The sequence below is a fragment of the Phacochoerus africanus genome, chromosome 6 (assembly GCF_016906955.1).
Source record: "Phacochoerus africanus isolate WHEZ1 chromosome 6, ROS_Pafr_v1, whole genome shotgun sequence".
Classification (NCBI taxonomy): domain Eukaryota; kingdom Metazoa; phylum Chordata; class Mammalia; order Artiodactyla; family Suidae; genus Phacochoerus; species Phacochoerus africanus.
This window is the reverse complement of record NC_062549.1, coordinates 813690-829948: the sequence shown is the minus strand read 5'-3', so window position 1 is coordinate 829948 and position 16259 is coordinate 813690. Positions and strand designations below refer to the sequence as shown.

At 67.8% G+C, this 16259-nt stretch overlaps 1 protein-coding gene across 2 annotated transcripts; it reads right to left on the bottom strand.

The window, feature by feature from the left end:
- Positions 1-589: 589 nt before the first annotated feature.
- Positions 590-15916, bottom strand: EPPK1 (epiplakin 1). Of its 2 annotated transcripts, XM_047785461.1 has the most exons (3): positions 15865-15916; positions 2432-11265; positions 590-856 (listed from the first exon to the last, which is right to left on the bottom strand). In XM_047785461.1, the coding sequence occupies exons 2-3, from the start codon at positions 11210-11212 to the stop codon at positions 785-787; spliced, it is 8853 nt and encodes a 2950-aa protein (XP_047641417.1). In that variant the 5' UTR covers positions 11213-11265; positions 15865-15916; the 3' UTR covers positions 590-784. The 2 variants fall into 2 exon arrangements, with proteins under 2 accessions (XP_047641417.1, XP_047641416.1); XM_047785460.1 differs by having other exon boundaries at positions 590-11265.
- Between the last annotated feature and the right edge of the window lie 343 nt (positions 15917-16259).

Genomic DNA, 16259 nt, shown 5'->3' with positions numbered 1-16259 from the left:
GATGCATACACTTCAGTGCGACAGGCCAAAGAACCAAAGCACAGAGGCCTACATTCCAGTGCGCGAGAATTTTCCAGAAATGGTCACTGATAAAAAATCTGAAAAAAATTGACAACGCAAAAGGGATAACACCAAGTGTGACCCACAGTAGAGAAGTCCTGCTGTGTAGCACAGAGAACAATACCAGTCACTTGTGACAGAATGTGACAGAAGCAAATACGAAAGAAGAACGACTAGGAAGTTCCTATCGGGGCTCAGCGGGCATGAACCTCATTCGCATCCATGAGGACGTGGATTCCATCCCTCGGCTTGCACGCTAAGTGAAGGATCCGGCATTTCCACAATCTGTGGTGTAGGCCGCACAGGGGCTTGTATCCAATGCTGCTATGGCTGTGGCTTGGCCCTGCAACTGCAGAGAATTTAATCCAGACAGGGAACTTCCATATAACATAGGTACGGCCCGAAAGAAAGAGACACGGAAACAAGATACTCTATCCATGTACGCCTGAGTCATTGAATCATAACACGGAAATTGATGAAACATTCTAAATCAATTATACTTTGAGAAAAAAAATTAAACAGACAAAAATACTGTGCAAGTGAGCGACTTTATTATAATGCAAATGTAAGGTCAAAAGGAAAAAAAATGCAGGGGGGTAGAGAGCAAAGAACAGGAAAACTACTAAAGTGATAAAATGAAAAAAACAATTAAGGATAAGAAAATGTTAACAAATTGTTCCAATTACCTTCAGAGACGAGAAAAAAAAACAGAAAGAACATCCAATCACTTTCTGGAGAGAGAAAGAAACAAAAGGCCTGTATCTGGGTCACGAGTAGCTCGCTGCAAAAGCTGCATGTAGGTGAGGTTCTCGTGCGTGTTGGGGTCGAAGAAGCCCTTGGTGTCGTCGCTGGGGTCCTCCAGCACGCGGCTCATCTCCTCGTCGAAGTAGCCGCGCTGGTAGGCCACGTCCACGGGCACGCGGTGGCTGCGCACGGGGTCGATGACGCCGCCCGTGGCGATCTGGGCCTCCAGCAGGCGGATGCCGTGCTCGCGGACGATGAGGTCCTTCTTCATGGCCTGGAAGAGGGAGATCTGCTCCCCGGTGTAGGGGTCCGTGTAGCCGGTGACGGCGCGCTCGGCCGACAGCAGCTTCTCCCGCAGCTCGCCGCCCACCACGCCCGCGGCCACCGCCTCCTCCACGGACAGCTTCTGGTTGCGCACGGGGTCGATGACGAAGCCGGTGGCCGCCTGCGCCTCCAGCAGCACCAGGGCCGTGCCGGGCCGCAGGACGCCCTTCCACATGGCCTGGTAGATGCTCATCTTCTCCTGGCGCCCGGGCTCGTCCTTGGCCGGCACCAGCACGCCCGCGATGCAGCTGGTGCCCTCCAGGTAGCGCTTCACCGCGTCCATCTCCGTCACCTCCTGCAGGGTCCTGGTGCCCTGGGCCAGGTCACGCAGGGTCTCGGGGCCCAGGATCCCGGACGTGTGCAGCTCGGACGCGGACACCTGGCGCCTCAGGCCCCGGAAGGACACCTTGCTCAGCCGCTCCTCCGTCTCCTCGATGACCTGGGTGAGGGTGGCGACCAGGGCGGGCAGGGCCAGGGCGCCGGCCGCGTGCTGGGCCAGGAGCTCGTCCCGGCGGGCCTGGCCCAGGTAGGAGGAGGAGAGGACGTCCCACACGGAGACCGGCTGCCCGCGGAACCGCCCGGCCCGCACCTCCATGGTGGCGGCCCGCAGGGTCTGCTCCTGGAGGGCCCGGGCGGCCTCGGCCTCGGCCTGGCCCTGGCCCTGGCCCTGGCCCGGAGCGGGGCCCGCGTCGCCGTGGCCGTGGCCCGCCGGCGGGCCCTGGGTCCCGCGGGCCTCCTCGGCCTCCTCGACGATGGTGGTCAGCCTGCGGGTCAGCGCGGGCAAGCCCAGCGCCCCCGAACCGAACTGGGCCAGCAGCTGCTCCCGCGTGGCGCCGCTCACGTAGCTGGACGCCAGCACGTCCCACACGGGCACCGCGGGCCCCCGCAGGCGGCCCACCCGGACCTCCATGGTGGCGGCACGCAGGGCCGCCCCAGGGTCGGGGACACCGGGGAGCGGGGCCCCCGCCCCCGCCCCGGCCCCGGCCCCGGCCTCCGCCTCGGCCCCGGCCCGGGCCAGCAGCGAGGCGAGGGCGGCGCCCACCTCCTGCGCGGTCAGCGAGCCCGCCCGGTACCGGCCCAGCAGGTCCTGCCGCTGGCTCTCGGACACCTCCCGGTAGAAGAGGAGCTCCCAGACGGAGGCGCTCTGGCCCCGGAGGAGGCCCGAGCCCAGCGTCACGCGGGCGTCACGCAGGGCGGCGCGCAGCTCCTCGCCCAGCTGGTGCACGGCGGAGCCCGGGCCGGCCAGCTGCAGCATGAAGAGCCCCGTGTCCGGGTCGCGCACGCAGCGGCGCAGCAGCTGCATGTAGGTGAGGTTCTCGTGCGTGTTGGGGTCGAAGAAGCCCTTGGTGTCGTCGCTGGGGTCCTCCAGCACGCGGCTCATCTCCTCGTCGAAGTAGCCGCGCTGGTAGGCCACGTCCACGGGCACGCGGTGGCTGCGCACGGGGTCGATGACGCCGCCCGTGGCGATCTGGGCCTCCAGCAGGCGGATGCCGTGCTCGCGGACGATGAGGTCCTTCTTCATGGCCTGGAAGAGGGAGATCTGCTCCCCGGTGTAGGGGTCCGTGTAGCCGGTGACGGCGCGCTCGGCCGACAGCAGCTTCTCCCGCAGCTCGCCGCCCACCACGCCCGCGGCCACCGCCTCCTCCACGGACAGCTTCTGGTTGCGCACGGGGTCGATGACGAAGCCGGTGGCCGCCTGCGCCTCCAGCAGCACCAGGGCCGTGCCGGGCCGCAGGACGCCCTTCCACATGGCCTGGTAGATGCTCATCTTCTCCTGGCGCCCGGGCTCGTCCTTGGCCGGCACCAGCACGCCCGCGATGCAGCTGGTGCCCTCCAGGTAGCGCTTCACCGCGTCCATCTCCGTCACCTCCTGCAGGGTCCTGGTGCCCTGGGCCAGGTCACGCAGGGTCTCGGGGCCCAGGATCCCGGACGTGTGCAGCTCGGACGCGGACACCTGGCGCCTCAGGCCCCGGAAGGACACCTTGCTCAGCCGCTCCTCCGTCTCCTCGATGACCTGGGTGAGGGTGGCGACCAGGGCGGGCAGGGCCAGGGCGCCGGCCGCGTGCTGGGCCAGGAGCTCGTCCCGGCGGGCCTGGCCCAGGTAGGAGGAGGAGAGGACGTCCCACACGGAGACCGGCTGCCCGCGGAACCGCCCGGCCCGCACCTCCATGGTGGCGGCCCGCAGGGTCTGCTCCTGGAGGGCCCGGGCGGCCTCGGCCTCGGCCTGGCCCTGGCCCTGGCCCTGGCCCGGAGCGGGGCCCGCGTCGCCGTGGCCGTGGCCCGCCGGCGGGCCCTGGGTCCCGCGGGCCTCCTCGGCCTCCTCGACGATGGTGGTCAGCCTGCGGGTCAGCGCGGGCAAGCCCAGCGCCCCCGAACCGAACTGGGCCAGCAGCTGCTCCCGCGTGGCGCCGCTCACGTAGCTGGACGCCAGCACGTCCCACACGGGCACCGCGGGCCCCCGCAGGCGGCCCACCCGGACCTCCATGGTGGCGGCACGCAGGGCCGCCCCAGGGTCGGGGACACCGGGGAGCGGGGCCCCCGCCCCCGCCCCGGCCCCGGCCCCGGCCTCCGCCTCGGCCCCGGCCCGGGCCAGCAGCGAGGCGAGGGCGGCGCCCACCTCCTGCGCGGTCAGCGAGCCCGCCCGGTACCGGCCCAGCAGGTCCTGCCGCTGGCTCTCGGACACCTCCCGGTAGAAGAGGAGCTCCCAGACGGAGGCGCTCTGGCCCCGGAGGAGGCCCGAGCCCAGCGTCACGCGGGCGTCACGCAGGGCGGCGCGCAGCTCCTCGCCCAGCTGGTGCACGGCGGAGCCCGGGCCGGCCAGCTGCAGCATGAAGAGCCCCGTGTCCGGGTCGCGCACGCAGCGGCGCAGCAGCTGCATGTAGGTGAGGTTCTCGTGCGTGTTGGGGTCGAAGAAGCCCTTGGTGTCGTCGCTGGGGTCCTCCAGCACGCGGCTCATCTCCTCGTCGAAGTAGCCGCGCTGGTAGGCCACGTCCACGGGCACGCGGTGGCTGCGCACGGGGTCGATGACGCCGCCCGTGGCGATCTGGGCCTCCAGCAGGCGGATGCCGTGCTCGCGGACGATGAGGTCCTTCTTCATGGCCTGGAAGAGGGAGATCTGCTCCCCGGTGTAGGGGTCCGTGTAGCCGGTGACGGCGCGCTCGGCCGACAGCAGCTTCTCCCGCAGCTCGCCGCCCACCACGCCCGCGGCCACCGCCTCCTCCACGGACAGCTTCTGGTTGCGCACGGGGTCGATGACGAAGCCGGTGGCCGCCTGCGCCTCCAGCAGCACCAGGGCCGTGCCGGGCCGCAGGACGCCCTTCCACATGGCCTGGTAGATGCTCATCTTCTCCTGGCGCCCGGGCTCGTCCTTGGCCGGCACCAGCACGCCCGCGATGCAGCTGGTGCCCTCCAGGTAGCGCCGGATCGGTTCTTGCTGTTGGACTTCGTCCACGGAGGCTCGCCCCGCTTCCAGGTCCGCCAGCATCTCCCTGCTGATGACGGCTGCGTGGAAGAGGTCTGCGGCCGTTACCTGTGTCCTGATGCCTCTGAACCACAGCTGCTGGTTGTTCTTCTCATTCTCTTCAATGATTTGTAGAATAACCTTTACGACCTTTTCTATTTCGTGTTTGGCATCTCTTTTGTATTTTGCTACCAACTCAAGCTTCTTCTCTTCGGTCACATATTCTGAGTTCAGCAAGTCCCAGACCGTTGGCCTCTGGCCCTTGAATCTTCCCACTGTGACCTCCACTTGCTCGGCGTCGAGGGCCCTTCTCGTTGCCTCGTCTATCAGCGCATCGTCTTCTTGGTTACTGAGTAAGGGGAGCAGGGCCCAGCCTGTGCTCTCCTGCCTGTGGCTCCTCTCTTGCAGCTCCTGATAGGTCACTTTCTCACGCCTGCTGGGATCCACAAACCTCTTATTCATGCACTTCTGATCCGCAATGAGTGGGTAAGTGTCGGGGTGCAGATGGCCCCGTCTGTAGGCCTCGTCCAGTGGAAGCCGGTGGTGGTGCTCTGAGTCCACAAGGCCCCCCGTGGCCACCTGCACCTCGAGCAGCCTCAGCGCCCAGTCCCCTTTCACTAGCTTTCTTTTCATGGCCTGGAACAGCGAGATGGTGTGTCCTGTTTCTGGGTCGGGGTAGCCTTTGGCGGCCGTCTCAGCGCTCAGGAGCCTTTCCTGCAGCTCTTCCCCCACGAGCCCGGCGGCCACAGCCTCGTGCACAGAGAACCTCTGCTGGCGGCAGGGGTCCAGCATGAACCCCGTGGCCGCCTGCGCTTCCAGGAGCTGAGCCGCAACCTCTGGCGGGAGCAGGCCTTTCCTGCTGGCGTCATAGATGCCCATCACCTCCTGGGCCGTGGGCGTGGTCACCCCTGCAATGCAGCCGCTGCCTTCCAGACGGGCCCTCACGTGCGGCAGGCTGCCGCGGCCTGGCCCCCCGGCCTCCGCCTCGGCCATCGGGTCCAGCGTCCCTTTATCGACGGCTCCCGAGTGGAACGGCTCCGCGGCGGTCGCCTCCCCACCGGTGCCCGCCACCTTGAGGGCCTGGTTCTTCGCTTCTGCGTCTCGGACGGTGGAGGTGATGATTCCCAGCAGGTCCTCCAGGCTCAGCTTCTGGGCTCTGTACTCCTGGACAAGCGCTCTCTTCCTTTCCTCCGTGAAGTACCGAGAGCACAGCAGGTCCCACAGAGAGACGGTCTGATCCGCGAAGCTCCCCACGGGCACCCTGGCGGTTCTGTCTCGCAGAGCCTGCCTCGTGGCTTCGTCGATGTACACATAGGGTTCTCCTTCCTTTACGACTTGGAGCAGGAAGAGCCCCGTCTCGGGGTCCTCCACGCAGCGCTCCAGCAGCTGCATGTAGGTGAGGTTCTCGTGCGTGTTGGGGTCGAAGAAGCCCTTGGTGTCGTCGCTGGGGTCCTCCAGCACGCGGCTCATCTCCTCGTCGAAGTAGCCGCGCTGGTAGGCCACGGCCACGGGCACGCGGTGGCTGCGCACGGGGTCGATGACGCCGCCCGTGGCGATCTGGGCCTCCAGCAGGCGGATGCCGTGCTCGCGGACGATGAGGTCCTTCTTCATGGCCTGGAAGAGGGAGATCTGCTCCCCGGTGTAGGGGTCCGTGTAGCCGGTGACGGCGCGCTCGGCCGACAGAAGCTTCTGGTAGGTTTCTCTGCCAAACATCCCCGCCTCAAACGCCTCCTGCACAGTCAGCTTCCGGTTCTCCACGGGGTCGATGAGGAAGCCGGTGGCCGCCTGCGCCTCCAGCAGCACCAGGGCCGTGCCGGGCCGCAGGATGTGCCTCCTCAGGGCCTCTGAGATGCTCATCTTCTCCTTCGTGCTCTGGACAAGGACCCCGGCGATGAAATTGCCTCCTTCCAAGAAGCGTCTCACCCCGTCCATGGCTGTCACCTCCCGCACCGACTTCCTCCCCTGATTCAGCTCATCCAGCGTCTTCTTGTCGATCAGCTGGGACAGGAACAGGTCGCTGGCGGACACCTGTTTCCGGAGCCCTCTGAAGGTGGCCTTCGAGGGCTGTGCCTCTGAGGCCTCAACCAGGGAGGTGACCTCACGGACCACCTGCCGCAGGGCTGTGGCCCTTCCGGACTGGCAGAGCACCGCCAGCTCCTGCCGCCTCTGGGCCCCGACGTACTCGGAGTGCAGCAGGTCCCACAGCGACACGCTGAGCCCTCTGAACCTCCCCGCGCCTACGGGCACCTTCATGGCCCTCAGGGCCACCGCCGTGTGCTCGTCCACCGCTAGGGCCACGTCCTGAGGGACTGGCAGCAGCCACAGGCCAGTGTTGGCGTCCAGGACACAGCGCTCCTTGAGCTGCTCGTATGTCACTCTGTCCCGTGCACTGGGGTCAAAGAAGAACTTGACGTCATCCTCTGTCGAGGTCAGCCTTGTGCTCGTCCGTTCATCCAGCAGGCCGAGCCTGCAGGCTGCCGCCTGGGGCAGGTGAACCCCGTGGCCAGGGTGCATGGCGCCCCCCGTGGCCAGCTGTGCCTGCAGGAGGGGGAAGCCCTCGGTCTGGGGCACCAGCCCCTTCTCCACAGCCTGCCACAGTGAGAGGGAGCCCCCCGAGTAGGGGTCCGTGTACCCAGCCACCACCCTCTCCACATGCCGGAGCCGCTCACTCAGGGCCCCGGCCACTAGGCCGGCCTTGACGGCACCTTCCACTGAGAGCCTCTGGCTGGTCAGAGGGTCGATGAGAGAGCCAGACGCCACCTGGGCCTCCAGCAGCCTCTGCCCCAGGCCCACAGGCAGGAGGCCGTCCCTCACAGCCTGGGCAATGCTCGCCTTGGCGCCCGAGGGCAGCAGCACCCCGGCCACGCACCCCGTGCCCCACAAGCAGGCCTGCACCCCAGGCTGCCTGGCGACCTCTGTGGGTGACCACACACCCTGGACCAGTGCTGCCAGGGTCTCCTGGGTGATGACGCCAGCATCCAGCAGCCAGACGGCAGGAACCTCACCCCGTGGGCCAGGCAGTGCGACGCGGGCCCGCGCCAGGAGCTCTGCCTCCCGCAGCCCCCTCTGCAGAGCCTCCAGCAGCTGCTGTGCCGTGGACTTCCCCACCCTGAAGTCCTCCAGGAAGGCCCTCCGCTGCTCCTCAGTGAAGTGGCAGGAGCCCAGAAGCTCCCAGACGGATGTGCCATCCTCTCCCCGAGTGGCCTGCAGGGTCTCCTGGAGCTGCTCATCTGTGGGGACTGCGGGAGCGCTTTCCGACAGCGGCAGGAGATGAAGGCCGGAGGCCTCGTCCCTCACACACTGCTCCAGAAGCTGGGCATAGCTGGTGTGCCCCCGGCCGTCCAGCGTGGGGAAGGGCTCGCAGCTGGACAAGGCCAACTCCATGTCCTGGTCGACACAGCCCCGCTGGATGGCCACAGGCATGGGGAGGTGGTGGTGGCCCGTGGGGTCAATGACCCCTCCCGTGGCCACCTGGGCATCCAGGAGGCGGACAGCCTGCTCCACAGGGACAAGGCCCTTCCTCATGGCCTGGAACAGGGACACTCTCTTCCCAGAGAAGGGGTCTTGCAGGCCGGTGACCGCGTCCTCGGCCTGTCTCAGCCTGCCGCAGAGCTCCGGCCCCACCAGCTCTCTGCGCACGGCCTCGTCCACAGACACGGCCTCCAGGCTGCAGGCGTCAGTGATGGCTCCGGTGGCCGCCTGGGCCTCCAGCAGAGCCAGGGCCACACCCGGCCCCAGCAGCTTCTGCTTCATGGCCTGGTAGAGGCTGAGCCGCCGGTTGGAGGGCTGCAGCAGCACGCCGCCCACCGCGCCCGAGCCGTGCAGGTACCTGCGGACCTGGTCCATGCGGAGCAGGGCCTCGGGGCTGACGGCCCCTGCCAGCACCCGGGCCAGGAGCTCCTGGTCGATGATGCGGGCCTCCAGGAGCTGGTAGGCGGTGACCCGGCCCCGCAGCGCGGGCAGCGTGATGTCTGCCCACCTCTCCATCTCTCTCTCCAGCACCTCCGAGATCTCCTCCAGCGAGACCTGGCGCAGCCGGTAGCGCTGCAAAAGCCGCCGCCGCGCTGCCTCGCTGAAGTATTCCGAGTTGAGGAGGTCCCACGCCGAGACCTTCTGTCCCCGGAACCGCCCAAACTTCACCAAGATCAGCAGATTCTGGAAGGCCTGCCGGGTGGCACCGTCCACCAGCTGGGGCCGCGAGCTTGTGAGCGGCAGCAGGAAGAGCCCCGTGTCCGGGTCGCGCACGCAGCGCTCCAGCAGCTGCATGTAGGTGAGGTTCTCGTGCGTGTTGGGGTCGAAGAAGCCCTTGGTGTCGTCGCTGGGGTCCTCCAGCACGCGGCTCATCTCCTCGTCGAAGTAGCCGCGCTGGTAGGCCACGGCCACGGGCACGCGGTGGCTGCGCACGGGGTCGATGACGCCGCCCGTGGCGATCTGGGCCTCCAGCAGGCGGATGCCGTGCTCGCGGACGATGAGGTCCTTCTTCATGGCCTGGAAGAGGGAGATCTGCTCCCCGGTGTAGGGGTCCGTGTAGCCGGTGACGGCGCGCTCGGCCGACAGCAGCTTCTCGAACATCTCAGGCCCGATGACACCAGCTCTCAGCGCCTCCTCCACCGAGTACCTCCTGTTTTCTTTGGGGTCGATGATGAAGCCGGTGGCCGCCTGCGCCTCCAGCAGGATGAGGGCCGTGCCGGGTCTGAGAAGCCCCTTCCCACAGGCCTCGCGAATACCGAGGGGCTCCTGGGACCCAGGCGGCAGGACGCCGGCGATGCAGCCGGTGCCCTGCAGGTACCTCTGCACGGAGTCCAGGCTGCCCACGTCCTGGGCCGTGGCCTGTCCTCGTTCCAGCTGCTCGAACACATCCTGGTCGATGATCTCGGCTGTCAGCAGCTCTCCTGGAGTCACCGGGACTCTCAGCCCCGGGAAGGTAGGCCTGGCAGAGGCTGCAGCCTGCTCGAGGGTGGCCCTCAGTGCAGCTGCCACCTCGTCCACTGAGAGAGCCCCGTCCTTGTGCTGCTGGGTCAGTGTCACCCTCTGCTCCACGGGGACCGCCTCAGAGAAGAGCAGCTCCCAGAGTGACACGGGCCGGCCCCGGAACTTGCCCACAGAGATGGTGGCCGTGGCCGCCCTCAGGGCCTGCCGGGTGCTGTGCTCAATGAACGGAGGCCCCCGTGGCTCCTCCCCAAGGCTCCCTGCCGAGACGGGCAGGAAGGCCAGCCCCGTCTCCGGGTCGGTGACACAGCGGGCCAGCAGCTGCCCATAGCTGAGGCTCTCTTGCGTGCCAGGGTCTGAAAAGCCAGCAGCCTGCGAGAGGTGCTGCTGAGTCTCTTCGTCCAAGCAGCCGAAGCGCAGGGCAGCCTCCAAGGGCAGCCGGAGCCTGCGGGTGGGACACACCAGCCCGCCTGTGGCCAGCTGGGCATCCAGGAGCCTCAGTGCCAGAGGCCTGTCCACCAGCCCCTTTTTCATGGCCTGGAACAAGGGGATGCGGGTGCCACTGAAAGGGTCAGGGTAGCCCATCACTGCCTGCTCTGCCGCCAGGAGCTGCCTGTGGAGCTCTGGGCCAACCAGGCCTGCCCGGACCGCCTCGTCGACGCAGAGCTGCCGGCCAGTGGCTGGGTCCACCAGCGTGCAGGTGGCAGCCTGAGCCTCCAGGAGTGGAAGCGTGGCGCCTGCGGGGAGCAGGTGCTCAGCGGCGGCCTGGAAGAAGCTCTTCTTGTGCCCCGCAGGCAGCAGGACGACCCCTGCCATGCCGCCGGTGCCCTGCAGGTAGCGCTGCACCTCAGCGCGAGCACTCACGTCCTGCACGGCCAGCCCGCCCTCCCGCAGGCCTCGGGTTGTCCCCGGGTCCAGGATCCCCACCTCCAGCAGCTCGGCCAAGCTCACCGCGCCACTCAGGGTGCGGAAAGTGGTCTTGAGGGGCAACAGGGCCAGGCCCGAGCCCGGGGCCCGCACGCACCTGCCCAGCAGCTCGCGGTATGGCAACTCTTCCAGCGTGTTGGGGTCCAGGAAGCCTGGGGCACTCGAGCCGGGCCTGAGCTCCGTGAGCCCGCGCCACGTCTCCTGGTCCAGAAGGCCCTGTTGACAGGCTAGCTCGGGGGCCACACGCCCGCCCCGGATGGGGTCCACCAGGCCCCCCGTGGCCAGCTGGGCCTCCAGCCAGCTCCACCCCAGCGCCCTGCCCACAACCTCCTTCCCGATGGCCTGGAAGAGGGCCAGTCTCTCACCCCCGTAAGGGTCAGGGTAACCCGTGACGGCACGCTCGGCAGCCAGCAGCTTCTCCTTCAGCTCCAGGCCCACCAGGCCCTGCTGCAGGGCCTCGGACACAAGGAGCGGCCGGCCCTGGGCGGGGTCCACCAGGCCCCCAGTGGCTGCCTGGGCTTCCAGCAGGGCCAGCCCGAGCCCAAAGGGCAGGAGACCCTGCTTCATGGCAGCGTAGAGGCTCTGGGCCTGGCCGGAGGCCTCCACGTACACCCCGGCAATGCCCCTGGCCTGGGCGGATGCAGGCGCCTGGGCTTGGGGCTCAGAGGGGGCGTCGGCTCCCAGCGTGGCCTTCACGGACTTGGGGACCGCGGCCAGCTCAGTGCCATTGGTGACCAGGACGTCAAGAGAAGAGGCGTGGCCATTCATGGTGCCTGGGTGGCTGTGCAAGACTCACTCAGCCAAGATCCACGGTTTGCTCCCTGTGGGGGATGGGAAGGCTCTGTTAGGGGCCCTGAGGCCGGGGGCAGGGCGGTCACCCCCGGACCCTGGACCCCACTGCCAGCGCTGCTGCAGCGTCCACAGTGGGTCCCTCCCCTTGCCCGGTGGGCCCCGAGAGGACCGTGTTCGTGTACGGACCCCAGGGAGGCCTGTCTTTCTCAGGCCCCGTCTCAGCCGCATAACTTTTCTCCCTCCCCCGGTTCCTAGCGCAGGGGCTCGGCCCTGGGCCCCCAGGCTGTGGGTCCCTCCACTCACCCTTGGCCGCAGCACCCACGTCTCCCCACCGCTGGTCCTCCTCTTGGCTCCCCAGAGTGCCCTGCCTGCCACCCCTCAGGTGGGCTCTATGTTCTCCTGGACACAGCACCAATCGCTCCCCAGCCTGGACTCACTGCCGCTCCGGCCTCTGCCCCCTCCTGGCTCCCCACGGACTCCCAGGGTCTCCCACCTGAGCTTGGCCCTGTGCCCTCTGGGCCATGGCCTCTATGTCAGCCTGGCCTGGCGGAGACCAAAGACTCCGTGCCCAGGTGCTGGTCCTGCCAGGAGCTGTGGGAAGGGCCAGACTTGGGTCTCCAAGCCCTGCCGGTCCCTGGCCAGCTGGCTCAAAGCCCCAGGGCCCCTCATGGCTGTCCCCTCTCGGCAGACGGCGGTGCGTCCCGAGTCTCTGAGGAGGCGACAGGTGCCCACCCTCGCACCCTTAACACAACTGCACACCAACCCCTCCACCTCCGGCCTATCTCCATCTAGGCTGGGGACGTGTCTCCTCAAAGGAAGTGTCCAAGCCCTAACCTGCGGTCCCCAAGACCGTGGGCTTTTCTGGAACCTGGATCTTAGGATACGGTGAGGCTGAGCAGAGCGCACGCTAGAGTAGGGAGCCGTGTCCATAAAGGAAGTGCCCGGCCCGTGGAGGCGGACCCAGCGTGGCCACCAAAGGCCAGAAGCACAGACTCCAGGGCCTGGCCTCCCTCCGTGGCTCCTTCCCCATCGCAGGGCCAGGCCATGCCCTGCTTCCGCAGAACCACACCCACAGCCTGGTCGGGGCCACACCTGGGGCCCAGCCGGCACTGCAGTCTGTTCCGAGCCCGGCCACACCTGTCCTCACCCCCAACCAGCCCCCGCACCCCACAGGCGTCTCAGGACAAGGCTCCGGCGCCACGCGCCCCTCCCCCGCCCTGGCCGCGGCCGAGAGGACCTCAGACTCCTAGTGCGTTGCGAATTTGACCTCCCCACCTCTGGGCCATGGGAGGTGGGGGCCCTTCCCCGTGGCACCAGCTTTCGCTCACCAGCCCCGTTCCCCAGGCCATCTGAGAGCTCCTGTGGTCTCAGCCGGAGCCAGAGAACCAAGAGCCCGGCAGTCTCACACGGACGCTCAAATCCCGTGGCGCCCCGTCCACCCTGCGGAGCCTGCCCCTGACGGCTCTCCAGAGGGGCCCCGGGAGAGGCACTCCTTTGCACGGGCCCATCTCATGCCTGTGGCCGTGGCCTGCACAGCAGCCCTTGGCCTCGCGTGGGCACCTGCTGTGCTGCTCCCGTTCTCCTGCTTCCAGAGCAGAGGGTCAGCAAGTGCACATGGGGACAGGGGACAGCAGCCAGGCAGAGTCGGAAGCGAGTTCCCTGCGGTCAGCTCAAAACCAGGGCTGAGGGCGCACAGGGCTGGTGGGGTGGACACTTCAAGATGCTGCCAGACCCCATCTGGGACGCAGGACACAGCCCCACCTCAGGGCAGGTGCTCAGCAGGCAGCCCCCACTGCCGCCCTTCAGGAAGCGCCTCGCCCGCGGTCCCCCTCCTGGGTTGCTCAGCTCGACCTGGGGTGCTCACAGCCCACGGGCTGCCCGCTGAGCCCCTGGGCCACACTCTGCTCCCTCCTTCCCTGCCAGATCCCGGGCAGAGCCTCCTGGCAGTGCCTGCAGCTGAAAGGCTGCTCAGAGTTGGTTCCAGGACTTGGCACACACAGAGACGGGGCTCTGGAGAGGCTCCAGGAGGCTCTGCAGTGCTTCGCTTCCCCGAGGTGAGCAGGCCGTGCAGGGCAGGCGGGTGCTCTGAGCACAATGCCAGGCCTGTGAGAAGATGGGACGAAGACACCGGATGGGGGAGGTGCGCTGCCAAGAGCCAGGCTTTGGAAAAGATCACAGAAGGCTCTAATGACCGGTTGGCCACCTGGAGCCTCGTGGCGGCCAGTGCAGAGGCCTTGGTCCCTGCAGGGCAGGGTGGCCCTGGTGGCTGCACCGTGAAAGGGCGGCTAAAGCCTCCGCAAAGGCCCCAGCCCACAGGTGGGGGTGCGCTGCTCCAGAACAGCAGGTGACCACGGGCTCCTCGTCCCCCAGCTACGGGGTCAGAGAGTTTGGATGTGTTGGTCCCCAGTGGGGCCGGCTTCTGCCAGGAGACACAGCTAGTCCCACTGAGCTGTCGGCCACCACTGCTACCAGGGCCCTCTGGCTCCTGGTCTCCAGGACCAAGAGGCCAGAAGAGGGAGTCCTTCCCAGCAGGGGAGCTGACCTGACAAGCAGGAGGGGGCTGCGCCCTGGACACGTGCAGCGCCCTGGCCCAAGCAGAGCCTCCGGGATGCAGGTCTGCTCCCACTGGGGTGAGCAGACTGTGAGGTGGGGGGCGAGGACTGGAGGAGGGGACCCCAGATGGCAGGGGCTGGGGTCCATCCTCTCACCGTCCCCTCCTGCTTTTCCCCAGGAAGAGAAGCTCAGGGGCCCAGGAGAGGGGTCTCAGAACACAGCATGGGGGACTCAGGGCTGCCTTGACCTCCTCCCAGGGGCAGGTGGATGGCACGGCGGGCTGGCTTGTCCCTGCCCCACCTGCTTCCTCCCCTCCAGTGCACAGGGCCCTCCCGAGGCCGCTCCCTAAGGCTGCACCAGGCTCTCAGCTTCCGGGCGCGGACCTGGACACATGTCCGCTGCTCACCTGCACAGTGACCTGCGTGCTTCCTTGTGAAGCGTTTTGCTCCAAGACGGCCTTCAGAGCGTTTGTAAGCCAGAGGGAGCCTGGACCCGGTCACCAGGAGCCCCAGGTGACAGGGCCGCCAGAGTAACTGAACAGTGAGCCTGTCACCTGACCTCTGGCAGTGGACCAGGGAGGGAGGCGTTTCACTCCCGGGAAAGGAAGGAGGGCTTCTGTGCCATGGGGCGCAGGAGCAGCCGGGTAGGCAAAGCTGTGGGTGGCCCTTGGCTGGACGTGAGCAGCCAGCCCAGAGCCCAGACAGGCTGTGCTGGGGCGCTGGGGGGGGGGGGGGCAGGGGGGTTAGCACCTGGACGGGAAAACCAGCGGGGCCAATAGAGGCCGTGTGAACAGAAGGCCCCAGCTCCCTGTAGCCCATGAGAACAGGGGCTGGGAGAGGCCCCGTGCCTGCAGGACAGGAGGCGGGTCCTGGGAGTGGATGCCTTGAGTCGGAGTGGGGACCCCAGGGAACACAGCAGCCCTGAGTCCCCCACGCTGTGTTCCCAGGGAAGCAGCTGGGCTGGTGCCTGGAGCTCAGGAGACAGACTGGGGCTCCCGAGGGCAGTGCATCCAGGGCCTGGAGAGGGCAGGAGGCCCGGCAGCCCAACCTCACAGAAGCCAGAAGAGAGATATCCCTGAGAGGCGGCCACCTGCAGAACTGGGCATGGGCTGTGGCCAAGGGGCTATGGCCTCTCAGCTGGGGGGGAGAGGCTGCAGGGACTTCCCAGGACCTAAAATGGAAAAGAGGAGCTCCTCCTGTGGCCCCAGTGACAAGGGTGAGAGGGCAACTCCCCTGGGAGGGACGCCATCTGTCAGTTCCCTGAGGGGCAGCCCCTACTCCAGCCTGGGCCAGGGGTGGGCAGGGGTTGTCTGGCTGCCCCCTTGAGCCAGATCAGAGCAGAACCAGATGGCCAGGCGGCGTCAGGCCCATGCAGGGAATGAGTGACCTTGGCCTTTGGCCTACTTTGGCAGCATCAGAGAGACCCCGCCCACCTGCACTGGGTGCTGTCGGGCAGAGACCAATGGCCACACAGAAGCTTGGCAGGAGGGGCCAGTAGAGGAGATGGAGCCCAGGAGGGTGCACTGATCCGAGGGAGCCTGTCCCACCTCTGCCCCCCAAGGCCTAGAGATGCCACCACATGGGAGTCCCTGGGCCCCCACCCTCACCCCGCCACAGCTGGCGGCTCCGGGCAATGCGGAAGCACGGCCAGGAGCCCCCAGCCCTCTCAACTCGTCTGCCTCATTGCCTGGGCCGCAGGTGCTCTGGCGCTCCAGCAGCCCACGCGCCCCCGCCCCCCGCCCCCGGCAGCGGGCAGGGCAGGGACGAACCAGACCTGCACGACCCCACCCAGGGCAGCGCACCAGTCCTGCCCGGAAACCGCCGGGCAAAAGACCCCGGCGCCGCTGCGGGGCCTCATCTCCCGCGCCGGGACCTCGGGCTTTCCACCCGCCCCCACGCTCGGGGGAGACCGCCAGGACCCCCGCCCACGAGGGCTGGGAGGGCGGGGAGCCGGGCTCGGACTGCCTGGGCTGGGGAAGCAAAAGTCCGGGCCGCCGCCCGCGCGTGGCGCCCCCCGCCCCCGCCCCCCAGGCCCCGGGCCGAGCGCGCCCGCAGGTGTTTCCCTCGGTGTCCCACCTGCCCGCACGGTGGCCCCAGCGCTGCGGCGGCGGTCCCGGGTCGCTCCTCCGCCTGCGCCCGGCGCCTCCCGGTTTAAACCCTCCGGCCCCGCCCCTCGACGGCCCCGCCCTGGTCTGGGGGCGGCGGGGGCACGTGGGGCTGCGAACCGGTGGGGCGGGTGGGTGCCTGGAATCCCGCTCCGGGCAGGCCCGCGCCCCACACGCGCGCCCCCCCCCCCGGCTGTGCGCGCCCCCAGGCGAGGAGGGGGCGGCTGCTGAGGAGCAGGGTCCCCTGCCCCTTTCGACCCCTCCCCGGGAGTCACCGCAAAGGCACGCGGGCGGGCGGCCGCGGGGAGCTGGGTGCGCCCTGCGCCCGCCCAGCCGTTGGGCTTTGGAATGGAGTTTGCAAGGGAA